At 43.9% G+C, this 27842-nt stretch overlaps 1 protein-coding gene across 6 annotated transcripts in view; it reads right to left on the reverse strand.

Annotated features, from left to right (window-relative positions):
• ERMARD (ER membrane associated RNA degradation) overlaps positions 1 to 27842 on the reverse strand; it is a 452987-nt gene that overhangs the window by 156170 nt on the left and 268975 nt on the right. For all 6 annotated transcript variants that reach the window (XM_029594214.1, XM_029594212.1, XM_029594213.1 and 3 more), the window contains one exon: positions 10424 to 10492. In XM_029594214.1, coding sequence (XP_029450074.1) covers positions 10424 to 10492 — 69 coding nt within the window. The remainder of the gene's footprint in view (positions 1 to 10423; positions 10493 to 27842) is intronic.

Here is a 27842-nt window from a genome sequence, read left to right on the forward strand (position 1 = left end):
CTTTGATTTTTTCTGGGCAGATTCAACTACCACTGATTGATGTGGTAGTTGTGCCTTTTGGAAGCCAGGTGCTGTCTGTACCAGATAAGTTGAATCCACCCGTTTATTTTCTGCTGAAACTGTAGATGGATGCTCCCAGATCCGGTGTTGGAGATCTAAGAGCACCTCATGAATTGGATGGCCAAAACTTGCTTGGGTGGATCTACAAATTGCAGGACCTCTAGAGTGTGCTATCTAGTGTCTTGTTCTGCTGCCAACTTAAAAGGAATGGCATCTGCCATATCCTGGATAAATGTGGAAAATGACAGGTCTTCTGGTGGGGACTTTTTTCTCGGTTCCAGTGGTGAAGGTTCCGACATGAAGTCCTCAGAAGACGTATCTGTATCGTGGTTATCCCAAGAATCGTCCTCATCATCTCTATAAGGAGATTTTGTGGTGGATTTGGGTGGTAGATGTATTCCTGATGGACCTGGTAATGGGTCATCGATGGGCAGTAATGGAGATGTCTGTTCCACTGGTTTTTTTGGCAAAGTGTCGATGACACTCTGATATCTTTGTAGTAGATGCTGGTAGAAAGCTAGATCTTGAACTTCTGGCTCTTCCAGTGGTGATTGCGTCGATGGAATAGCAGTAGGAATTGACGTCGATGTCGAAGGTGGTCGCCTCGGTGTTGAAACTGCCGTCGGCGGTAACATTGGAATCTACATCGAAGAGGTCGATGGCAGGTGTGGTATATCAATGTCGACACAGTTATTATTCTTGGTGTCGACATCGAGTCACCCTTTGTCCTCGGTGTGAACGTCGACACCGGCATCGGTGGTCCCACCGGCATCGGCAAAGTTGCCGGAATCGATGCTGGGAGCATCGGCATCGACAAGCCCGTTGGAATCAATTGTTGTTCCATGAAAGCCTGTGATACCGCTTGTCTGATGATATCAGACAATTCTGGCGTTACAACTGATGGTACCAGAGCAGTTGTAAGCGGTGGCGGAGGCTGAGGTGTAAGATCCGGTGCAGAGCCCTGCAGAGGATCAGGTATTGAAGACGGAGGATGAGGCCCAGGCGCCGACGTTTCCTCGGTCCGTGGCCGCTTCGCCGTCGATGGTTCCTGGGAAGCGGGTTCAGACATCGATGGTCGTCGATATTGATGCTTGTGTTTTGATTTTTGAGGTTCGATGGATTTCGTCGAAGACGATGAAGGCGACGAACGATCCCCCGACAGTCACGGGCAGGGTTTTTTAAGTAACAGGCGCTTGGTTGCTCCGGCCGGAGACAACTTCGATGATGTCGAAGGAGATGGGATGAGCTGAAGACGGAACAGATGTTCCATTTTCTCCAGTCGAGCTTTGTGGCCTTTCGGCGTCATCTCGGCGCATTGTGGGCAATTATTTACCTCATGGTTTTCTCCGAGGCACAGCACACATTCGATGTGCGGGTCGGTAATAGACATTTTTCGAGCGCATACAGGATATTTTTAAAATCCTGTAGCCATATTTCCAGTCGACAGCCGTCGAAAAAAATGAGAATTCGTGAGAGGAAAAATTTTCCTTCAAAAGAAAGGAAAATGAGAGAGAGGTACTCACCAGCCAGTGAAGAAAATACCCCGAGAGATTTGTGAGAGAGAATATCAAGAAAACTTTGACTTTGCAGTCAAAAAGTGTGTTGAGAGAATCTCAACGGCTCCTATCCCGCGATGCCTACAGCAGCGCGGAAAGACGAAGACTGAAGGGAGACCCCTGTGGCAGAGAATATCATAGCATGCTTGGCATGCTCAGTGGCACCACAGTGCCAGTCAAAAGTTTCTAGAAACTTTGACAGAAAGCTTTCCCGCACTAGGGCTCCGTTGGTGACGTCACCCATATGTGAGGACTAGCATCCTGTTTGTCCTGGGATAAAAATGCTTACATTTTGGAGGTAATTTTCAAAGATTTACACTGGGATTATATGTGTAAAATTAGTATATATGTGTGTAAAAAGCATGTACTTATGTATATATTATTTTATAAACCTCAAGAGTATTTGCATACTTGCAGTGCTGCACGTAAATGTGAACTGGAAAAAAAAGAATGGCTTAGTGATGTTCTGGGACAGGGTTTGGAAGTGGATACATAAATTGCTATTTTGTAAGTGGCATATGTGCGTACATTACTGAACCTGTCCATATGTTTTTGTACCTATCTGACTTGTGCAATTAAAATTGCACTTGTCTTTTGTCTAGTTTATGAGTGTAAGGTCTGGGGAGGTCTGGATGAGTTGGTGGGAGTTCAGGGTAAAGTGCTAGAGGGTCTAGATGAACTGATGAAGGTCTGGGTGAAATGGTGGCAGTATCAGCTAACTAGTGATCCCACATGTGCACAATTATTTTCAAACGAGGAGTATGCACATACTTATAAAATACCTGCCTATGCTTTTAATTCTGGGTTATTGTGTGTCCATTGTTACAATTATTATGTGAATAATTTTATGAAATGTGTAGGGAAAGTCAGTGGGTTCCTACATTACAAATATCCACATCTACTGAAACATACACACATTTATTTATTTATTTAAGAATTTTTTTATATACCGGGGCACGTTAAAAACATCACCCCGGTTCACATTGTAACGTAACGTAGCAACAGGCTTTACAATAATTTAGAATAGATAAGCATAGATAAACATTATTTAGCTTTACTATATACATACGTTTGGTGCAGAAATACGTAGTATTTAATAAACTGTGCTGTTCCTGTCACATAGGTTACAAAATACTAGCATATATCTCCACAAGCCACTTATGTGCACAAATAGTCTACATCAGACAGTTTTGAAAGTTGGGCTTCCTGATTTTAAAAAGGTATGCGTGTAAATTACCTTGCACAAGTTACAGCCCTCTTGGAGCATGTGTAACTTTGTCCAAGGCAATTTGTGCGTTCACTTGGACAATTACTCAATGATTTTTAACTTATGCATGTAAGTTCACTTTGACAATGCTTGTTAATGTCTGTGTGACCAATACACACGCAGACACTACTGCTATGTGGACTATTATAAAATCACCCTCCCTATCTGTGCACCCCCCAAATGGAAAATTGGGAATCCTAATTTTAACCTCAATTTTGAGAGTTAGCTAAGCTTGAGATGGTGCTTTAAATAAGCCAATATAAAGAGTAAGAATCAAAGAAGTTGGGTGGGGAAGGGGCAGGAGAGAATACAGAAGACAAAATACACACAGTAGTATAGTTTAGCATGGAATAGAATGAAGGAGAAAGCGCAGTTGCTTACTTGTAACAGATGTTCTCCTATGACAGCAGGATGTTAGCCCTCACAAGTGGGTGACATCATCCGATCGAGCCCGGAACGGAAAACTTTTGTCAAAGTTTCTAGAAGCTTTGACTAGCACACTGAGCATGCCCAGCATGCCACTATCCGTGATCAGTCTCGTAATATAGAGAAAAAATATGAGTGAAAAAATAAAACAGCAAACCGGAATGAGAACCCAGCTCTAAGGGGATGCGGGTGGGATTCCTGAGAACTAACATCCTGCTGTCCTAGGAGAACACCTGCTACAGGTAAGCAACTGCGCTTTCTCCTAGGACAAGCAGGATGTTAGTCCTCACAATTGGGTGAGTACCATGCTCCAGGCTGTCGTCATTAGCAGGAGAGACCAACAGTTACCGAACAAGGTGCCAATGGGCACAACAACTGTGGTGCTGTTGGTCGGCAGGGGACTGCCTGGCTCCCACCAGGGGTACTAGGCCGGAGAGTTGGGTTCATGTCTGGAACAGATTGTGCAGGATGGATTGACCAAAGGAACTGGCCTAGTACCCATCCTTGTCCAAACAGTAGTGAGCTGCAAATGTGTGACAAGAACTCCACGTTGTGGCCCGGCAAATTTCGATGACAGGGACTGCTTGCAGATGAGTCACCGACGTCGCCATGGCCCGAACAGAGTGAGCTTTAACTCTGCCGGCCAGCGGAAGGCCAGCTTGCGCATATCAAAAGGCGATGCAATCCACCAGCCAATTTGGATAAAGCCTGTTTACCCACTGCCACTCCCAGCCTGTTTGTATCAAATGACACAAAGAGCTGTGACTGGTTGTGCAATTTAAATAGAAAGCCAAAGCCTCTTGCAGTCCAGAGTATGAACAGCCCGTTCCCCTGGGAGGGAATGAGGCCTAGGAAAGAAGGTGGGTAAAACAATGGACTGATTAAGGCAGAAATCAGTCACAACCTTAGGCAGAAACTCAGGGTGCGTACGCAAGACCTCACAATCATGAAAAACCTTGTGTATGGGAGGTACATAACCAAGGCCTGAAGCTTACTGATCCTACGAGCCGAAGTAATCACCACCAGGTGAGGAACTTCATGTTGCAGGAATGTAGCAGCTCAAAGGGAGGAATGCATGAGCTACAATGTTGAGGTCCCAAGATGCAACAGGAGGCCAAAGAGGTGGCTTCAGCTGAAGCAGGCCCCTCATGAAGCGACCTACTAAAGGCTGCACTGACACGGAATTGATGATACGCACTCACAGCGCTGAAATGGACCCTGACTGAGCTGGCTTGAAGCCCAGACTTGGAAAGGTGCCACAAGTAGTCCAACAGCTGGGGAAGGGGGCATGTGAATGGATCCAAGCTCTGCCCCGCATATCAGATGGAGAATATTCTCCATTTTAAGCTGTAGGACTTTCTGGTGGAAGGTTTCCAGGAAGCCACCAACATCTGGGAGACCCTGTTCAAGAGGGCCAAGGGTTGAAGGCGCTCAACATCCAAGCCGTCAGGGCTAATGCCCGGAGGTTCAGATGGCGCAGGGTGCCCTGATTCTGCGTAAGCAGATCAGGCACAGTCCCCAGTCGGATGGGGGGGCCTGATCGACAGATCCTGCAGGAGAGGGAACCAGGCTTGTCGGGGCCAAAAAGGTGCTACGAGGATCATAGCCTCCCTTTCCTGTTGATGCTTCAGCAGGGTCTTCAGGAGGAGCGGGAGAGGAGGATACGCATACAGCAGACCTCTCCCCCAGTGGAAGGAGAAGGCATCGCAGGTGAGATGCCATCCCCCCCACACAACAGGGAGCAGAACTTGTTTACCTTGTGATCATTTGGGGAGGTGAAGAGGTCCACATTTGGTGTCCCCCACCGATGAAACAGTTTGGCCGTCAGCTCTGGGTTGAGGGACCATTTGTGCGGTTAGAAGGAGCGACTCAGCCGGTCCGCCAGCACGTTCAGAGTACTTCATGTACAATGACATCCCCATTCATGTACAACGACATCCCTTAATAGCCATCACATCAGATGTGATGGCTATTAAGAAGATAGTCTTCCACGTGAGAAATTTAACATCACAGGAATCCATGGGTTCAAAAGGGGAACACATGAGCCTCGTTAATACTACATTAAGGTCCCATTCTGTGACTGGTGGTCGGTATGGAGGTTTAAGTTGAATTAAATCTCTCATAAATCTACTAACGAGGGGTTGCACTGATATTGGTGCATCTCCGACGGTATTGTGATAAGCTGAGATTGCACTTAAATGTACTCTTACAGATGAGGACTCTTACAGAGTCTGAGAGATGCCATAGATAGTCTAATAAAGATGATGTAGTGCAGGAAAAAGGGTTAATACTGTTTTGTGTGCACCACGTGGTAAACCTTTTCCAATTAGCACAATAGTTATTTTGTGTGGAGGGTTTACGTGAAGCTACAAGCACTTGAGAGACATTAGTTGAAAGATTGAGAGGTTGTAGAATCAAGCCTTCAACATCCATGCTGTGAGGGATAGGGATTGAAGGTTGGGATGACGCAATCTGCCCTGATCCTGAGTTATGAGAGTGGGTGCTGTGCCCAGGCGAATCGTGTCTCTGATCGAGAGATCGAGGAGTATGGGAAACCATACTTGTCGAGGCCAATATGGGGCTATGAGTATCGTGGCCAGAGGATGTGGTTAGTGCAGTTAGTATAGCTGTGTTTAAAAAAGGATTGGATAAGTTCTTGGAGGAGAAGTCCATTACCTGCTATTAAGTTTACTTAGAGAATAACCACTGCCATTAGCAATGGTAACATGGAATAGACTTAGTTTTTGGGTACTTGCCAGGTTCTTATGGCCTGGATTGGCCACTGTTGGAAACAGGATGCTGGGCTTGATGGACCCTTGGTCTGACCCAGTATGGCATTTTCTTATGTTCTTATGACCCTTTGTCCTGTTGTAGCTTCACTAGAGTTTTGGTTATTAGCAGAATCGGGGGATATGCCTATAGAAGGCTGGAATTCAGTGGCGAGCAAAGGCAACCCTGGGTAAGCGGTTTTTCTGCTTGTGCAGGGAGCAAAAGTTGTCCACTTTGTAATTCAGTTGTGATGGAAAGAGGTCTACTGTTGTTTGGCCCCAAAGTTGAGGGATCTTGGTCACTACTACTTGATCCAGAGACCACTTGTGAGGTTGGAACTGACGACTGAGGCGATCCGCCACTACGTTGTGAATGCCTGCCAGATAAGTGGCCCGAAGAAACATTGAGTGCGTTAGGGACCAGTCCCAAATTTGTGCTGTTTCTTGACAAAGGCGATACGAGCCCGTACCTCCTTGTTTGTTTATGTACCACATGGCTACTGTGTTGTCTGTCTGTATCAGGATAGTCTTGTGTGAAAGGCAGTCCTTGAACGCATGCAGCACATAACGTATAGCTTGAAGCTCTAGGAAATTTATCTGAAATGTAGCTTCGAGTTTTGTCCAAGTACCTTGAGTCTGCAAATGTCCAATGTGTGCTCCCTACCCGAAGGTGGATGCATCTGTAGTTATCGTCACTTGCAGAATTGGTTGTTGGAAAAGTAGGCCTGTGAGCAAGTTGTCCATGTTTGTCCACCATCGGAGCGAGGACTGTAGTTGCTGAGTTTCTTGAACTGGATAAGACAGTGGTTGAATAGCTTGTATCGATTGGTTTCGGAGTGTCCATTGAATAACTCTCATGGCTAATCTGGCCATAGGAGTGACGTGAACTGTGGAGGCCATGTGACCCAAAAGAGTGAGACATTGATGAGCTGTTACTTGCATGCGTGTGTGGAGAGAGCCTGCTAACGAGGCGAGTGTCTGTGCACGGTCTTTTGGATGGAAAGCTTTTGACGTTATGGTATTTAATTCTGCTCCGATTAATTTTAACAGGTGAGATGGTATGAAGTGGGATTTCTGGTAGTTGATGAGGAATCCCAATGAATGGAGTAGAGTTATTGTGAGCTTGAGAGAATTGAGAGCTCCTTGTTTTCTTTGGCTTCTGATGAGTCAATCGTCCAGGTATGGAAAAACGTGCACACCTTCCTTGTGCAAGTGGGCAGCTGCCACTGCCAGGCACTTTGTGAACACTCGAGGTGCTGAGGCAAGACCGAATAGTAGCACCTTGTACTGGAAATGTTGACTTCAACTAGGAATCGCAGATACTTGTGATGAGGAGGGAATATTGGAATGTGAGCATAAGCGTCTTGAAGATCCAGAGAACAGAGCTAATCTCCTGTTTGAAGTATAGGTAGCATGGTACCCAATGATACCATCCTGAATCTTTCTTTTTTTTAGGTATTTGTTGAGTTTCTGGAGGTCCAATATGGGATGTAGGCCTCCTGTTTGCTTTGGAATGAGGAAATAACAGGAGTAGAATCCTCTGCCCTGCTGAGGCCGGGGAACTGGTTCCACAGCCCTGGCTCTCAGAAGGGTGGATAATTATTTTTGTAAGAGTGTGGATTGATTGTTTACTGTCCAAGACGAGGTGGGTGGAGTATTGTTTGGTACAGTGGTACCCTTGAGATGTTATCGAGAGTACCCATTGGTCTGTAATGATGTGGGACCAATTGTGATGGAAGAAAGTGATCCAATCTCCTACTGGCAAATTTGGGTCGGATTGGCAGGTAGGCTTCTGTTCTCTGGTGAGATTTCAAAATCCCGAAGTCGGGCCTGTTTGCGGAGGGGGTTGAGCTCTAGGTGCTCTTGGTTGTCGGGCCTGCAGTCTTTGTGCTGGCCTAGATGACCTTCCACGGGTAGGAGGTGGATAGTATCTCCATGGTCTATAATATGGCCATTTTGAATCCTTCCTTGGGAGTCTTCGTGAAGATGTTTGGGACTCCTGAGGAGCAGAGGAGAGTTGTCGCAAGGTTTACGAAAGTTCCTTCAACTGGGAAACTGCCTCACATACTTTATCTCCAAAGAGATTGTCCCCTGCACAAGGAAGATCAGCAAGTTTCTCTTGTACATCTGGTCTCAGGTCGGAGGCCTTGAGCCAGGCCCATCTCCGGGCACTTATGCCAGTGGCAGACATTCTAGATGAAGTCTCGAAGCTATCATAAGCTGCACGAACTTCATGTTTCCCAGCCTCCAGGCCCTTATGGATGATATTATTGAAAGAATCTTGAAATTGTTGGGGAAGAGATTCTGACAGTTCCTGAATTTGTTTCCAGAAATTACGCTGATATTGAGTCATATAGAGTTGATAGGACGCAATTCTGGATACTAGCATGGATTCCTGAAACATTTTTCTGCCAGTGGTGTCCAAAAACCTGTTGTCTTTCCCAGGAGGATTTGATGAATGAGGTTTAATTTTTTTTTACCTCTTCTGAGCTGATTCTACAACTACCGATTGATGGGGTAGTTGAGTTTTTTGGAAGCCTGGAATATGCTGGACTAGGTAGATAGCATCAGTTCGTTTATTCAATGGTGGTATGTTGCAGGGATGTTCCCATAGCCTGTGCTGTAAGTCCACTAGGACTTCGTGAATTGGTATCGCCAGGACTACTTTAGGTGGATCCACGAATTGTAATACCTCCAGAGTCTTTTGTCTAGTATCTTCTTCAGATTCCAGCTGAAAAGGGATAGTATCAGCCATGTCTTTGATGAAATTTGAGAAAGAAAGGTCCTCTGGAGGGGATATCCTTCTTTCCTCTGGAGGAGAAGGTTCTGAGAGGACTTCCTCCGAGGAAGAGTCAGTATTTTGATCCTCCTAAGTGTCCGATGGGCGTGGACAAGGAGAAGTCGATGGAATAGGAAGAGATGGCATCGACGGCATCAATGGTTTCTCCAGTGGTTTCGATGGAAATAGTGGAGAAAATGATGGCCATGGACGTGAGATTCCTGATGGACCTGGAGTAGGTTCAGGTATCGGTACTTCCTTCACTATTTCTTCTTCCATCTGTCTTGGCACCGGGACGGCACCGATGAGTGTGTCCAATTTTGCTAAAACTGGCGCGAACAAGGACATATCCGGAAACGGCATCGGTGTTGGTTGAATTGGAACCGGCGATGGACTCGGCGACGACATCGGAATGGGCACCGGTGATAGGAGTGGAACCAGTGCCGGTGATGGAACTGGCATCGATTGTGGAACCGTGATTGGTGCTTGCATCGGAGGCATGTCACGGAGTGCGTCTCGAACTGCCTGGCGGATGTAACCGTCCAGTTCTGCCCTCATAGCTGGTGAAACCAGAGCAGCTATGGGGGTAGGCAGCGAAGGCGATACCGGTACCTCCGCAGGGCCCTGTGGAGGTACAGTTTCCGGCACTGATATCGGTGGGGATAGCCTAGGAGTCGAAGGCCTCGGTGGACATGGAGAGTCCTCCCTCCGAGGTTTCTTCGGAGTTGATTCGAGACTTGTCGATGGAACTCCGGTTATCGGATTCAATTCAGGATCGTGAGGCCTTCGGTGTCGATGACGATGTTTCTGCTGAAGTTCGACGCCTTTTTCAATGATAGATGTAGACTTTATCGATGATCTTGAAGGGGTCAGTAAAGGCAGATCCCCTGCTTCATCTGGTCTACGTTTTGTTTTTAGGACGACTTTCCTAATCGCTCCAGCCGGAAACGATGGCATTAGTTGAAGATGGAATAAATGTTCCATTTTCTCCATGCGCAGTCTTCTGCCTTTCGGCGTCATCTCGGCGCATCTCGGGCACGTCGAAACGTCATGTCCCTCGCCGAGACAAAGTACACACTTGATGTGTGGGTCCGTTATGGACTTAGTGCGGGAACAATTCGGGCACTTCTTAAAACCCGTAGCCATAGCGAAGGCCGGACAGCCGTCGACGACCTTCTGACTCGGTTTAGCCGTAATGGAACCGACCGGAAAAATTTAAAGACTTACCGACGGTGTAAAAAAGGGAGACCCCTACGGCGCTTTAAAGTTTTTCTGAATTTTTAAAACTTTTTATGTAGCGAAAATCACCACACAGGACTCCTATAACCACGAGGCTAACGGCTTCGCGGAAAAAAGAAGACTAAAGGGAGACCCTTGTGGCTCGAGGGATCATTGCATGCTGGGCATGCTCAGTAGGCTCAGGATGCCAGTCAAAAGTTTCTAGAAACTTTGACAGAAAGTTTTCCGTGATAGGGCTCCGTCAATGACGTCACCCATATGTGAGGACTAGCATCCTGCTTGTCCTGGGATAAATAAAAGGTTAGCCCCCATAACTGCAATACACTACCATTGCTGGTTCTCCAAGGGTTAAAGGAAGTTGATTGAGCTCTCCATCACTCAGATGTTTTGCCAATATCTGTAACAACAAAGAAATAATTTTAAGAAAAAATGTTTTTCTAAATTTATTATACAAATGTAAATTGGAGTTGAAGCATAGAGGGGCTGATTCACTAAGGCTTTTCTCTCATTCTGTCTATGGGAGAAAATACTGAGTAAAACAGGCCTACAGTGGAAAACTATGGCCCACAGTGAGTTCATAGTGACAAGCAGGACATTTTAAAATACTTTATATTAAATTTATAATGCTCAAAGTCATAGGCTGATGGCATTATTTATTTAGGTAAGACAACAAATCTTTCTAAAACTTCTAGGTACTCTGAGCAAATCTAGATTTGCCTCACTTATGTATAGAATTGTTGTGGCAATTCCTGCCAAAAAAAAAAGGAAGACTACAAATTCCAGAGATACAGCAGGACAAAATGAGAACTGCTCAGCATGTTTAAAATGACCTCAGCTAGATAGAAAATCTAATTCTATACCATATAACACTGAGAGCAGGATAGCATAACAGGAACCACATTCTCTTTACCAGTGTTACAAATGGCTATGCACAACCAAACACACAGAGATAATAACATCTAACAACACTTTATTTTCTCTGTCAGGCAATATGTACAAAAATATCAAAAACGCTCTTCACATGGATTTCTAGCTACAGTGTCAGAAGTGATTGAACACTTCCAGTGAAAGTTTCGCACAATGGAGAAAAAGTAGCTTTAATTCATGTGTTCATGTTGCAGTTTTTAGTTCTCAATAAAAACTTGCTATAAAGTCTAAACTTAAGTCAGGCAGAGAAAAGCAGAACCTTATGAGGGGAAGTAGCCTAGTGGTTAGAACAATAGGCTGAGAACCAGGGCTCAAAACCCACTTCCCCACTGACACTTCTTATGACCTTGGGCAAGTCACTCTCTCCCGTTGACTCAGGTACGTACTTAAAGATGAATTTTAAAATCCTGACATGTGCATTAATTAGGGGAATTGCAAGTATGTCGGGGTCATGCGAGCAAGAAGACATGCACATAAATGTTGAAGCATGCACATCTCGGAAGTTCTCAAAAAGGGGCAGGATGTGGGTATGGTTTGGGTGGTGCATTGGCATTTTGGGGCATGGAGCTGAGATGAGTGCAAAAATTCACAATCCAGTGCACACCGAGGCCCCCTGCTGCATAACTTTACTTCTGCTATTGATGCCGAGTAAGTTATAAAATAAAGATAAATAGGCAGATCTTCGGTGTTTTAAGAATCAGGGACAACAGGTGTGGGTGGGGTGGGAGTGAAGGCTATTAAACTAGGGAGGTTTGGAGGACCTCTCAAGTGGGTGAACTGAGGATGAACTGGTAAAACTGGAAAGGAGTCGGCACACACACCTTTTAAAATCCTCCGATTTATGCGATAGAAGAGGCATTTGCACGCACCCACTTAAAAGTTGGCACATGGTGCGTGGCCAGGCTATTTTATAACATGCACGCATATATGGACGCAATTTATAAAATAGCCATGTCCCTGAGTGCTGGCCAACAAATGTGCACACATGTTCCCGTGCACCGGTTTGAAAGATACTGTCTTAGACCTTAAGGGGTTGATTTTAAAACCCCCATATACACATAGACACGGCTAATTTATAACATGCTTGTGTTGTCACGTGCATGTTCTAAAATACAAATTCCGTGTGCAGGCAGGTGACCAGTTGCGTGCATGGGGGAGGGGGGGGAATTTTTGAAAAATACATGCAGTGACGCGGTCAGCCCATTCCCAGTTCCTTCCCAGTCCGCTCCAGGGAACTTCCCTATATCCCTTCCTACTCTGCCTCACTTTTCCCCTTTCCCTACCTTTTTTTTTTTTTAAATTTCGGAACTTACTTTATCTGGGACAGCGACCAATGGTGCTAACCTGGCCAGCCTCTGCCCCACCCTTTTTGGATGGCCTGGCACTTCCGCGCGTACGGGGAGATAAGCACATGGCCGGGCTGTTTCTAAAATACACTTGGCGCGCACACCATTTTTTACACACGCTGGGCTTTTAAAATTCAGGTATAATCTCTTTGGAGCAATACTGTAAACTACTTTAAATGTTATTTGGAAAGTGGGTTAAAATTCCAAATTATTACTTTGCACCTGAAATATATGATAATAATAGAGGGATCAATTTTCAAAAGGATTTATGCGTGTTAACATTTGTTTACCCACATAAAACAGACTTTTTAAATTTCCCAGTTTTTCTGCAGGTAAAAGTATGTGTGTTTATGGGGACAGTGGGAGGTCTTGGGAGCTAAAGTATAGACAATTTGACTTTCACATTCTGTTCACACTTTTTTCAATGGACATGATTCGCACAAAGAGCAGGTACAATGTTCAAGGGTTATTTTGTATTCTGACTTTCAAAGTCCAGTTTTCAAAAGGAAACTCCATGGACTGCTTCTCCCTGAAAATAAGTTTGTGGGCCCACAGGTACAAAGCACCCAAGGGCTTGCAAGCTCCACAGGGATTTTGAAAACTGCTCTCTAACTTTTCTTTAAAGAATTATAGGCTGAATTTTCAAAGCTGTTTTTGCACATAAATGGTCCCTTATAAAGCTGCATGAAATATGAGGTGGGATTCAAATATGCACTTTTGATTTTAAAAAATATGCACATAAATTCTTATGTGTTGCAAAAAGTAGGTGTAACTTTGTGTGAGCAAGTTCATTTGTTCACTTTCACATAATTTTCAAAGCAACTTACATGCACAAGCTTGATTTGGAAATTGGTGCAACTTATACTCGTAACTGCCACATAAGTAACCCATGATGTTAAAAGATTATTTTCCCTATGGATTTGTTCCTGAAAGCGCACAGCAAAAAAAGAAAATGATACTGTATATGCCTGCTTTACCTGAAGACATCAAATACAAGATAGTTACTCCATTTGAGAGATTTTTTTAAGAGTATCTGTGGATGTTTTTGTACAGATTGTTTGCTAGTGAAAACAAAGTACTGAATATCCTCCTTTTTTAATAGTAAGGAGGACTCCCATTTGTCATGGGAGTTTTCGCAGCGATAAGGCCATCAAATTTCCAGACCCCTATCACAAGGGCCTAGCTACCAAGGCCTGAATGTGGAATTATCCTGTTCACGGACTCCCTTTCTCTAATGCTGCAGGATTACTATTTATAGCAGATGCACTCATATGGAAATGCTTCCATGCAGCACTTCAGGAAGAGGGTGAGATGGTGCCCAAGACAGCAGAGGAAGGCTCTATTTGAGTCAAAACTGAGAAGGGGGGTCATGACCAGATGTTGTGAGGTTGTGTAAAGGGGACATAATCTGTAGAAGACTGAGAAGACTCCTGACTGACTGATGTCAAGACATGAGCTAGGTCAACAATGAAAAACAAAAAATAGAAAAACAAGCAACCTTGCATGATGACATAGATCATGTGAGCTGATTTCAATTAACCTGAAAGAAAATTGCCATTTAAAAACAACCAAAAATTGCCCATAGTCATGCATGTAAGTAGTCAGTTATTAGGGCAGCAAATAGGCTATCAAGAATGTAGAAAGGAACTTTGAAGTAAGTTTGTTCCTGTTGGCCATTTGAGCAGGTCTCTTATTGAAGATTCATTTTTGGCCTGGCAGTTTCCTCCTGTATCCAGTGACAGATTAAAGGGTAAGGAGGCCAGAAAGGACAGTTATCCAGGATCTAAGCATAGAGAGGGTCCATACAAGATGGTACTGTATTAAGGGTAAGAATAAATAGTTTTTTCATGTAAATGAGAGTAGGGGGGGCCCATTCAGACATGAGGGACCCTTAATCTAATCCTGCTTATTCCTTTGGATTTCCTGCTCAATAAGTACAACCTCTAATGGGGCTATAACACTATGAACCTTCATTTACCACTAGTAGGAGTTTCTCCCTATATTAAAATCCATCCTCATCTAGTTCAGCCCTTGTACTGAGTCATCAATCAGAAACCACAGACCACAGTTCTCTCCAGAGCTTAGAACATGTACACTCTGAAAATGGCTAGTAGAGACCATTACTGAGGGATGTCTGGGATTACCTCCTCCTCCTGTTATAAATACTGCCTCTTCAACAATCCCAGCTTTAGCTAGCTTGAAGAGCAGAAGCTGGACTCTAGTATCAAAGCCAAAATTCTTACTTGGCAATGCACAGCACTGACACTCATGTGGGTGGTAAGAGCCCTATTACAGTTAAAATTTATGATAGAGTGTTGAAGAGGCAGTGAAACGCTTTTTGACAATGTTTCACAAGAGGTCATTATTCTTGTTCTTCTAAGTTTTTTGATTTTTGATCACAAATAGATTTATAATTACTCAAAGTGTTCTTAACATTTAATCTTCAGTTTTGCACTTTGTTTTTGCTAGATAGATACCATAGAAGGGAAGATGCTAAATAAAATTGTGTTTTAAGTTAGAAACTTTCAAGGCTCTTTTTCCTCAATTTCTTCCGTCAGTTCCTCTCCTTTTTTCCCTACCTCCCGCCCTTTCCTCTTTTCCGTCCTTCCACTCTTCTCTCTACCCTTCTCCCCTTTCCCCTTCTTCACACCTTGTCTTTAATCTTGTTTCATTGCTTTGTTCGGTTCTGTGGTCTTCAATTATTCAGATATAGTTACGCTGCCCCACTATCCACTTTACACCAAATTTAGGCTCAAGCTCCTGCTTGGCTTCCATAGTTCAGTTAGTTTCCCCAACCGCACTATCTGCAGTCTTGTCATTAAGCCAATGTCACTTAAATTATTATGCTTATGTGTTAATATTAAAGTTTAAGGATTATGCCAAGGATTTCTATTAATGCTTTAATGTTTTAAGGTTCTAATGTTCATAGGTTCTCCCTCACGTTCCTTTCAAATTGTTATATGTTTCCTTATTTATATCCTCTTAGACGTAATGTTTCAATGTAACGCCTTATCCGCGACTGTTCTGTTGTATTGTAAACCAGTATGATTTGTATATTATACAGGAATGTCGGTATGTAAGAATTCAAATAAATAAATAAATAAAATTACAGAGTTATGCTTAGAACCCACCAAGGTCATGCTGACACTTCAGTTTAACTGCAGGCCCACAGATAGCATTTGCATACAAAGCAAGAGCACATTTACATATAGCCATTTGGGTCATTTACAATAAATGGCCAGTGATAGAAATATTTTGACAATTGTATAACCCAGATATGGGTTTATGGGTTTGAGATGTGAAAAAGTGCAAACTCTATATAATGCCTTATTATTAGTAAAATCATCTGACAGAGAGCTTTGTATTGGTATTTTACATGGCACTCTGTCACTCTCTCTCCATAAGGGATACCTTATTTTATTTTTTGCAGCATTTAATAAAAAATTATTTTTTTTCCCCCGCAGCTGTTGGCTGTAAGCATTTATTTGTTCCTCAACAACACTGTGCCATCAGGCTGATGAGTTGTTTTTCTTCAAGGTGTCCCTCTCTAGCACAAAGTGAATTCATGCATTTGAAAAAAGAATGATCTCATCTAAATACAGGCTGTGATCATTTTTATTTTGATAATATTTTGCTGCTGTTCTAACAGAATTGGGTTTTATTCTTCCACTGTACAGTTGTTGGGTTTCTGATTTTAATATGTTCATCTTGTTTGAAGTGTTTTTCACCAAATAAAGCAAGTTTACTGACTACATATATTTAAAATAAAAAACTTGGATACTGACTTCAACAAATTTTATTGAAATAGTCAGAAAGAAAGCTGTTTGGAGGGGGCATGGCCACCTGAGAAGATGGCCGCCTGAGCTCAAGCTCTGTCTCTTCCCGAGCATAAGAAAGCTAATATACACACTATAACCCCGCATCTGCATTATCTTATGTGTTGCAGCTACTGTGTATTGCAATGACAGCCACAACTAAGAAGAAAAATCCGGATTTAAGACAATTCTCCCATACTAAATTATTGGAGGAAGCGGCAGAGTTGGTACAGACAGAGGCCAATATGGTGTCAAATGATTCCGCAGCGATGGACTCCAAGGTGGAAGTTCCAGAGACGCAGTTTCCTGACCTGCCGACTAGAGCAGAATTTCGGCAATGGTTCTGCGACCTTCGTCGAGAAATGAAAGAAAATAAAAACGATTTAATGGGTCTTATTTCGGAAATGAAGGAGGACATGGCCGAAATAGGGGGTCGAGTCGATGAGTGTGAAAGACATATTTCGTAAAAAGGAAGGTCCAAAGAAACAAACCGGAAGCCGATCCAATATTGCAAGTAGCGACCAAATGAAGAAGATCGGAAAAAACACCAAGGAGTTTATTATAATAAAAAGCCTGACTTAGGCCGAGTTTCGCTCTATTTAGAGCTGCTTCAGGGGCTGTTAAACACTGAACATGGTGTTTGCAGCACTCATGCAGATACAATGTCCTTAAAATCCATGTGTTATGTTAAAAAGCTCTTGTACTTCTGTGAGCAAAGGCTGTCCTGAAAGGGGATTGGTCTTTCACTGACAAATGTCAGTGAAAAGGACGAATGGGCAATAAGTGAAGGAGTGAATAAATGAATATTAAGTGCCCGACAATTTAATAGTAATTTATACACTCCTTCTGGTGCTGGTAGTCAGGTTGAGAAAATGGACACTGAATTTATCAGCGTCCATTTTCCTAACCTGTGCATGTGCCAGGGGTTCAGGAAACAGATGTTTGTCAACTGAGTGTCCACTTCCTGCACCCCACTGCCAGCACTTTTTTAAAACTTTTTTTTTAATTATTTTTTTAAAGAGTTGTTCCTCCTACTTAATATCCCAACAATATTAAGTAGGAGGCAGTACAGAAAAGCAGTTTTTCCTGCTTTTCTGTTCTAGTTTTAGTAGCGCTCAGCTATTAACACCTGCTCAGGGCAAGCAATAATTGCTGAGCGCTAAAATGTGCGTCCTTGACACACATTTTTTTTTTTTTTGCATAGGGAGTGAATAGCTAATAGCCTCATTTACGTGTGATGAGTGCTATTAGTTTCGCTCAGCATTGGACATGTGTGTAGAGGCGCTAATCCCTTATTGCATAAGTGGATTAGTTAGCGCCTATACAACCCACGTCCAACTGCGGGTTATACAGTGGGCTGGGCTAAGCGCACTGTATTGCATTGGCCCCAAAATATGTTAAAAGCAAGTTTGCTTACCGTAAACGGTGTTTCCGTAGATAGCAGGATGAATTAGCCATGCTGTCATGGGATCTGTCAATCAGGCCCAGGAGGCGGAGCTTGTCAAAGCAGAGATTAGATTTTTGCTCTCTGCGGTTGCGTGTGTGTTCCCGCGCAGGAAAGTAATGGAATCTCCTCAGTCTGTGATTAAGCTGTATCATGTCTAAGACTTGGTGACTGCTAGGGAGGTGGGTGGGTCAGCATGGCTAATTCATCCTGCTATCTACGGAAACACCGTTTACGGTAAGCAAACTTGCTTTTTCCTGTTGATAGCAAGCCTGAATTAGCCATACTGTCATGGGAGTCCCAAGCTCCCAATCACGTTGCTTATAATATATATGTTCGTACGTGACCTTTGAAAGTGTGGCAGTCACTGTGGACAGGAGGATAGAGATTGCAGGATTGCGTGCCCTATCTTCGCATCAGTGGCTGCTTGCTGATCAAGGCAGTAGTGAGATGTGAAGGTATGGAGTGATGACCATGTAGCTGCCTTACAAATGTCTATGGGTTGCACATTCTTTAGGTGTGCTACTGAGGCTGCCACTGCTCTGACTTGGTGAGCTTTAGGCTCTGAATGTAGTAGTAATTTTTGTTTATCGTAACAGAATTTGATGCACTGTGCTATCCAGCTGGAGATGGTGCGTTTAGCCACTGGTAGTCCAGGTGCCTTTGGGTCAAAGGAGACAAAGAGTTGAGAAACATGGGAGGTCGAGTTTGTCCTCTCCTTGTAGTATGCTAAAGCTCTTTTGCAATCTAGTGTGTGCAGTAACTTTTCCCTATCATTTGCATGAGTTTTAGGGAAAAAGATGGGTAGTTCTATAGTTTGATGAGATGGAATTGAGAAACTACTTTTGGTAGGAAGGCTGGGTGGGTTCGGAGAACCACCTTTTGGTGATGAAATTGTAAATATGGAGAATAATAGACCAAGGCCTGCAATTCACTGACTCTTCGTGCTGATGTTACTGCAACCAAGAATACCACCTTCCATGTGAGGTATTTAATGTTTGCCGAGGCCATGGGTTCAAACGGGAAAAGCAAGAGCTGTTCCAGAACTATGTTGAGGTTCCATGGAATTGGAGGCTTAGAGACTGGAGGACGAAGGTGTGTTAACCCCTTAATAAAACAAGATAGTAAGGGGTGATTGGAAATCGGTATATTGCTAACTGGTCTATGATATCGGTATATTGTTAACTGGTCTATGATATGCATCCACTGCTCTCCAAGCCGGGGCTCAGGGCTTGGATTGAGCTCCCCTGCGCCCAGCCCTCCGATCGGGCCCTCTCCTCCCCTCCACCACGAGGTTGCTAACCCTCCCCCACTGGAACACGTCAGAGAAGCTTAAAGGATTCTGCATTTTAAATTCTCTCCCTCTCACCAGGCATCGCACGCCTAAGGAGCGTGACCAAGGAGCTTGCCCCTTGGTGCGCCCCTTTGTGTGCCCTTCCACACCACAGAACTGACGGCAAACCCTGCACCGACCGACTGGACGTCTTCACAACTGGACATACCCCTGCTAATTGTAACTACTTTTGACTCTCCATGCAAACTCCCACTCCTCGATATTCAGTGCCAAGATCCCCCATTGTACTATTTACTGCCTCTCTATCTATCTCCCCCCTGTAATCACCACACCCTGTGCAGCCACCCTTCTCCAAAACCTCCTCCTTTGTCTACCCCCTCCGTAAATGGCAACGTACCCTATCCCTCGCATCCACTTTCCTCTCTCCAGACTATCACCCTCCCCCACCCACTAACCTTCCCCCTTGTGCAAATCCCTAATCCCCATCCTCACCTCTCCCCTGATGCAACTCCTAGGCCTCACCACTCTCTCCATAATACTCTTTAATGCACAATCTCTCTCTAAAAAGACACCTATTCTCAACGACCTGCTAATCGATTGCAAACCAGACATCTGTGCTATCACTGAGACGTGGTTCAAAGATACTGATGCCGTACTCATCAACCAACTCCCTACCTCTTCTTATGAGATATTCTCTATCCCTAGACCCAAGAAAAGAGGAGGAGGCCTCCTCCTTGCAGCTAAGAAACATCTAAACCTCAAATCCATTTATGTAGTCACCCCCCACAAACTTGAAATAGGTCTTTTCAGGTCTGCCGAATTGCAAATCTGTCTAGTATACTCCCCTCCTGCACTCCTCGACTCCAACCCCTCTCCCCTTATTGAATTCATTGTTGATTCGATCAATGCTGATATCCCCTCCATCATCCTCGGAGACTTTAATCTCCATGTAGACTCCCTACCCCCCTTCTCGTCATGTGAAGCCTTCATAAAGTCCCTCCACGCGATAGGATTTCAACAAATGATTACATCTCCCACCCACAAACCAGGACACACACTGGATCTGATGTTCATCAACTCTGCTGTCCTCTCCACCACTACCCCCACCTGCACCCCAGTTCCCTGGTCCGACCACTATCTAATAGAAGGCCTTCTCTCCATCAAAGCCTCCCCCCCTCGCAACAATACCCACTGCACTACTAGCTGAACTAGCTGCCGCATTATCAACCACCCTATCCAACCTAGTTTGTTCTGACCCTGACTCAGCGCTAGAATCCTGGAACAACCTTACGGCTGACATCGCCAACAAACTCTGCCCTATCTCCAAACGTGTCATAAGCACCTCCTCCAAACACGCAAATCCATGGTACACATCTGAACTAAAAACCCTAAAAAATGAATTCAGACAAAAAGAGAGAAAATGGCGTAAGGACCCAACCACTCAGCATTCTGCCGTCTACAAAACGGCACTACACTGCTACAGACTCACAACTCTAAAACACAAACGTGATTTCTACGCTATGAAAATCCATGATTACAGATTCAATCCCAAAGCGCTCTTCTCGTATATCTCAAGTCTCACTAAGTCCATCCCTCCCACTATACCTGACTCTGATGCAGCTTCCAAATGCGAAGAACTTGCTATCTACTTCTAGAGCAAAATAACAAACCTCCTCTCCAGATTCCCTACCTCCCCCAACCCGCCCCCTCCTCCCTCTCTACCTACCCTGCACCCTCCCAGCCCGCAATGACTTCCCTTGACTATACTTCTCCCAAAGAAGTAGAAACTATCCTCAAAAAACTCAAACCTGCCTCCCACCCCAATGACACCATCCCCCCTAAAGCACTATTGGCCGTCCCTACCTCCATAGCCCAAGCCATAACAGACATCATTAACTGCTCACTCTCCCATGGGACTGTCCCTGACATACTCAAACATGCGGTAGTCAAACCTCTCCTCAAGAAGCCCTCCCTAGACCCGAAAGACCCTTCCAATTTCCGCCCTATCTCAAACCTCCCATTTATTGCCAAGCTTATTGAAAGAGTTGTTAATACACAACTTATGGACTATCTTGTAAACCACTCGATCCTCCACGTCTCGCAATTTAGCTTTCAGAAACATTTCAACACTGAATCGCTACTTCTCACCTTGTCTGACCACCTCCTGAGAGGAATGGGCCAAGGTCACAGCTACCTCCTCGCCCTCCTTGATATCTCTGCAGCTTTCGACACCATCTGCCATAATCACCTCCTTACCCATCTAGAAAGCAATGGCATCTCAGGCCTAGCCCTTGCCTAGTTCAAATCCTATCTCTTGAACAGAAAGTTCTCTGTTAACATTGGTAATGCCTTATCCGTCCCCCAAAGAAAAAAGAGGATCAATAAACACCAGGAGTTCTTTATTGAGCACAGAACATAAAAAGCCTGACTCAGGCCGAGTTTCGCTTGTTGAGCTGCTTCAGGGGCTAGCAAAATAAATACAAATAAAAACATGTAAAAATATATATAAACATATATAAACATATACAACAAACATAAATAAATTATATAAAATCATATAAAATTGAAATAATATTGACAAACTTAATCACAAAACAGACATATATAATTCAAACATGATCTATCAAGTTTAGTGTGTGATTAATATATGTCCGCATATATATTCATGCATAAAAATTGTTAATTAACGGAGGTGCTATTAACAAGAATTAGTGCAGTCTATAGACCAGAAAAACTGTACCTATTCATTCTATTGCTGATAATTTGTCTCCATACATCTGGTGAACTTTTTCAATGTGCTGGAAAGCCAGACATAATTCAAAATAAGAAACAATTCACTTAAATGAAACGAAGTAACAAATTATTTAAACAAGTTACCATTTCACAGTCTGGCTAAAAAATGTAACAAGTCATTTCTAACATGACTGAGAGAATGAAACAACACTATAACCACTCTTTCATTAAGTGTGGAGAACCACGAATGATAAAACAGCAATATAAAAAATAATATGAAGGACCACATTCACACACTACAACACATCTATAGAAACATATATGTGGGCATCATGTGGTAATTATTGGCTTTTAAATACACAGCCCATAAAAACTTTCTAAAAGTGTTTGTAATTTTCAACTAGATCGTAGTGCAGCAGTGTGTGCCATGCTAAAGTTACTACCACAGCGTGTTTAGATTTTGCAAATAAACCGCTTGTAAAATAAACAAGTCAAATGAATCAAACTATTTGATTCATTTGACTTGTTTATTTTACAAGCGGTTTATTTATTTTACAAGTTTATTTATTTTACAAGCGGTGAGGCTCTAACAATAGAGCCTCACCGCCACAACTATGTCCATTTTTACTCAAAAATACACTATACTAGGGCTTATGTCAGCCACGTTTAAAAATGGTTAACTTTAAAAAACGCTAAACACTTAAATATATACAAAAGAAAGGGAATAAAACCATTGTGAGCTCACCGCCACAACTATTTCAACACTTCACATCAGCTGATGGCTCAGGAACCGCCATGCCGACCATATCATCAGCTTACAATCGTTCAGCGTTTTCACCGGAAATGCAGGGCTGCGCGTCATTCCTTCCTTTTTATTTATTCCTTTTCGCGCCATTTAATTAAATGCTAATAGTAAATACTAAAAAATAATGTTAAAAATTAAATACTACTTTTAACTAATAGTTTAGCTATTTTCACACTATTTTTTATAAAAATACAAAAATGAAAGTAAAAATGAAAGTAAAAACACGGTCCTTCATAATAGTAACCATAGCACCGATTGGGACGCCATCTATTTTAAAAAAACAAAGCTCTACAATCAATGATACATAATAAAAAAAACAGAAAGACTATATTAAAAATTTTTTAACTGCATGATTATATTAATATGTGGACATATATAACCTGTTTACTGCATTGAACAACACAAGGGGAAAACGAGAGAGTCAGGAAAATTAAACTAAAGCCAATTGCACATTAAACAAAATGAGTGAAAAAACTATGGCCACCAACAGGATATCGGAGCAATAAAAGTGCATTACTAAAAAACATTTACTGTATTTTCTGGCGTATAAGACTAGTTTTTAACCTCTGAAAATCTTCTCAAAAGTCGGGGGTCGTCTTATACGCCAGGGGTCGTCTTATAGGGCAAGTAATTACCACATTTTTCGCTCCATAAGACCCACTTTTCCCCCCCAAAAGTGGGGGGAAAATGTCTGCGTCTTATGGAGCGAATATAAAAAAAAATAAAAATCTAACAAAACTCCCCACCTGCCTGACCCCCCCCAGACCTGCCAAATTAATTTACTACAACCCCCCCCCCAAGACCTGCCAAAAGTCCCTGATGGTCCAGCAAGGGTCCAGGAGCGGTCCGGGAGCGATCTCCTGGATTTGGGCCGTTGGCTGCCAGCAATCAAAATGGCGCCGACGGCCCTTTGCCCTTACTATGTCACTGGGGTCGACCAATGGCAGTGGTAACCCCTGTGATATAGTAAGGGCAAAGGGCTGTCGGCGCCATTTTGATTACTGGCAGCCGACAGCCCTTTGCCCTTACTATGTCACAGGAGCTACCGCTGCCATTGGTCGACCCCAGTGACATAGTAAGGGCAAAGGGCCGTCGGCGCCATTTTGATTGCTGGCAGCCAACGGCCCAAGTCCAGAAGATCGCTCCCGGACCGCTCCCGGACCCCCCCTGGACCACCAGGGACTTTTGGCAGGTCTTGGAGGGGTCAGGAGGGTGGGGGGTTGTAGAAAACTAATTTGGCAGATCTTGTGGAGGGGTCAGGAGGGTGGGGGGTTGTATTTAATTAATTTGGCAGGTTTTGGAGGGGTCAGGAGGGTGGGGGGTTGTCTTTAATTTGGCAGGTCTTGGAGGGGTCAGGAGGGTGGGGGATTGTATTTAATTAATTTGGCAGGTCTTGGGGGGTCAGGAGGGTGGGGGGTTGTATTTAATTTGGCAGGTCTTGGAGGGGTCAGGAGTGTGGGGGTGTATTTAATTAATTTGGCAGGTCTTGAGGGGGTCAGGAGGGTGGGGGAAGCTGAGGGATTAGTTTTAAAGGGTCGGGGTGGGTTTTTTGTTTATCGGCTCGGGCGCAGCCGATAAAAAAAAAAACCCGATCGGGCCGGACGAAAAAGAAAACCACGATGTGAATCGGAACCGGAATCAATTCCGGTTCCAATTCACATCTCTATTACCGGTACCTCCTCCTCTGCCTCTCAGATCTCGCACATGCACGTCTGCGCCGCTTCACTGCAGTCCTCAGGAGCGAGATCTGAGAGGCAGAGAAGGAGGTACCGGTAATAGGATACAAGGGTGGGCCAGAGGGATGCGTTACCGCTCTGATAGTCTTGGAGACAGGGAGGGCTGGGCAGGCAGGGAGAGCTGACCAATCCAAGCAGGATTTGTATACAACAACCAGCCAATCGCCAGTAAGGTACATCACTTTCCGTGATTGGCTGGTTGTTGTATACTGGGTACCACATACAGTATGGTTATGTAGTGACACAGAAGGGTAGTCTTATACGGCGAGTATTTCCCAAACTCTACATTTTAACTGGAAAAGTTGGGGGTCGTCTTATACGCCCAGTCATCTTATACGCCGGAAAATACGGTATATAAACTATATGACATTGAAATAAATGGTAAGTACAGTAAAAAAAAGTATTAAATAAATCCATAGACATAAATAATTAATAAATAATTAATAGTTAGACGAATAAAATAAAATAAATAATTAACAGTTACAGATGAATAAAAAATAAATAAATAAAAGACCATAAGACCAATAAAACCAGAGTGAGTAAACCAGAACCAAAATCATAAAACCAGAAACATAAAAACGGAATCATAAAAAAAAATGAAAAATCAATTTCATTATTCAAACCATTAGGTGACATAGTATTGAATTAAAAAATGAATTGATGTTCTGTCCTTAAAAGATACTGGTCAAAATTACTTCCTCGCCAATTTTTGTTTAATTATTTGATAACATAGTATCTATACTCATCAAATTGATGTCCTGCTTCAATACTATGTGCTACTAAAATTTTTCCATCTATTTTTCTATTCACAGCACTCTTGTGTTCTATTTTGTGTTTATGAAGAGGTCTAATGGTCTTGCCTATGTACATTTTTTTGCACGGACAAATAGCCACATTTCTCACAGGACAAGCAGGATGGTAGTCCTCACATATGGGTGACATCATCAGGATGGAGCCCAATCACGGAAAACTTCTGTCAAAGTTTCCAGAACCTTGACTGGCCCCTACTGGGCATGCCCAGCATGGCACTAACCCTGCAGCCAGCAGGGGTCCCCCTTCAGCCTTCTTTTTTCCGTGCAGCAGTAGCCTCACGGTTTAGGAGCTCTGAACACATTCCTGACAGGAATTTTCCTCACGGACTTATTTAAAATTATTTTGCCCCACAGGGGTCCCTCCTCTAACTTTTCTCAGGCCGCGGTACTCCAGTAAGTTTTCCACCGTTTTACTGTCGAGTTTGGCCCTCGCGGCCTACTGGCCGTCAAATGTACCGCGGCTCGATTTTTTCTATGGCCATGGCGTCGGGTTTTAACATAGAAACATAGAAATGACGGCAGAAGAAGACCAAACGGCCCATCCAGTCTGCCCAGCAAGCTTCACACATTTTTTCTCTCATACTTATCTGTTTCTCTTAGCTCTTGGTTCTATTTACCTTCCACCCCCACCATTGAAATATCTAGCTTGATTAGTTAGGGGTAGTAACCGCCGCAATAAGCAAGCTACACCCATGCTTATTTGTTTTACCCAGACTATGTTATACAGTCCTTATTGGTTGTTTTTCTTCTCCCCTGCTGTTGAAGCAGGGAGCTATGCTGGAAATGCGTGATGTATCAGTCTTCTCCCATGCCGTTGAAGCAGAGAGCCATGCTGGATATGCATCGAAAGTGAAGTATCAGACACATTTGGTTTGGGGTAGTAACCGCCGTAACAAGCCAGCTACTCCCCGCTTTGTGAGTGCGAACCCTTTTTTCTTCTCCCCTGTCGTTGAAGCAGAGAACTATGCTGTATATGCATTGAAGGTGAAGCATCAGGCTTATTTGGTTTGGGGTAGAAATCGCCGTAACAAGCCAGCTACTCCCCTCTTTGTGAGTGTAAATCCATTTTTCCACATTTCCTCTTGCTGTTGAAGCTTAGAGCGATGTTGGAGTCACAGTAAGCATGTGTATGTTTATTGAATAAGGGTATTGTCTCCAGGCAGTAGCTGTCATTCTGGTGAGTCACCCACTCTTCATTGGCGGCCTCTTGACTTTATGGATCCACAGTGTTTATCCCACGCCCCTTTGAAGTCCTTCACAGTTCTGGTCTTCACCACATCCTCCGGAAGGGCATTCCAGGCGTCCACCACCCTCTCCGTGAAGAAATACTTCCTGACATTGGTTCTGAATCTTCCTCCCTGGAGCTTCAAATCGTGACCCCTGGTTCTGCTGATTTTTTTCCTACGGAACAGGTTTGTCGTTGTCTTTGGATCATTAAAACCTTTCAAGTATCTGAAAGTCTGTATCATATCACCTCTGCTCCTCCTTTCCTCCAGGGTGTACATATTTAGATTCTTCAATCTCTCCTCGTACCTCATGCGATGAAGATCCTCCACCTTCCTGGTCGCCCTTCTCTGTACCGCTTCCATCTTGTCTTTGTCTTTTTGTAGATACGGTCTCCAGAACTGAACACAGTACTCCAGGTGAGGCCTCACCAAGGACCTGTACAAGGGAATAATCACTTCCCTTTTCTTACTCGATATTCCTCTCTCTATGCAGCCCAGCATTCTTCTGGCTTTTGCTATCGCCTTGTCGCATTGTTTCGCAGACTTCATATTATTAGACACTATCACCCCAAGGTCCCTCTCCTGCTCCGTGCACATCAGCTTTCCCCCCCCCCATCGAATACAGTTCATTCGGATTTCCACTCCCCATATGCATGACTTTGCACTTCTTGGCATTGAATCTGAGCTGCCATATCTTCGACCACTCTTCCAGTTTCCTTAGATCCCGTCTCATTCTCTCCACTCCTTCCGGCATGTCCACTCTGTTGCTGATCTTCGTGTCATCCGCAAAAAGGCAAACCTTACCTTCTATCCCGTCCGCAATGTCGCTCACAAAGATATTGAACAGGACCGGTCCCAACACCGATCCTTGCGGTACACCACTTAAAACCGCTCTCTCTTCAGAGAAGGTTCCATTTACCATCACACATTGTCTTCTGTCTGTCAGCCAATTTGCAATCCAGGTCACCACCTCGGCCCTCACTCCTAAGCTTCTCGTTTTATTCACCAGTCTCCTGTGCGGAACCGTATCAAAAGCTTTGCTGAAATCCAAGTATATGATATCAAGCGTTCTTCCTCGATCCAATTCCTTGGTTACCCAGTCAAAAAAGTTAATCAGATTTGTCTGACAGGATCTTCCCCTGGTGAATCCATGTTGCCTCTGGTCCATCAATTCTCCGGACTGTAGATAGTTCACTATTCTCTCTTTCAGCAGTGACTCCATTACTTTTCCCACCACCGAAGTGAGGCTAACCGGTCTGTAGTTGCCAGCCTCCTCCCTGTTCCCACTCTTGTGAAGCGGGACCACCACCGCTCTTCTCCAATCACTTGGCACCACTCCCGTTTCTAGGGATCTATTGAACAGGTCACACAGCGGAGCTGCCAGAACATCTCTGAGCTCCCTCAATATCCTTGGATGAATCCCATCAGGCCCCATGGCTTTGTCCACTTTCAGGTTCTTTAGCTCTTCCCACACATTTTCTACTGTAAAAGGATTTATATCCATTCCACTTCCCTCCAGTTTCTTGTGTAGAGATGGTCCTTTTCATCGGTGCCCGGACAGTACTCGCACCATGTCTATCACAGACCCTCATAGAGTCTGTATAATGTG

Source organism: Rhinatrema bivittatum, chromosome 3, assembly GCF_901001135.1.
Source record: "Rhinatrema bivittatum chromosome 3, aRhiBiv1.1, whole genome shotgun sequence".
NCBI lineage: Eukaryota > Metazoa > Chordata > Amphibia > Gymnophiona > Rhinatrematidae > Rhinatrema > Rhinatrema bivittatum.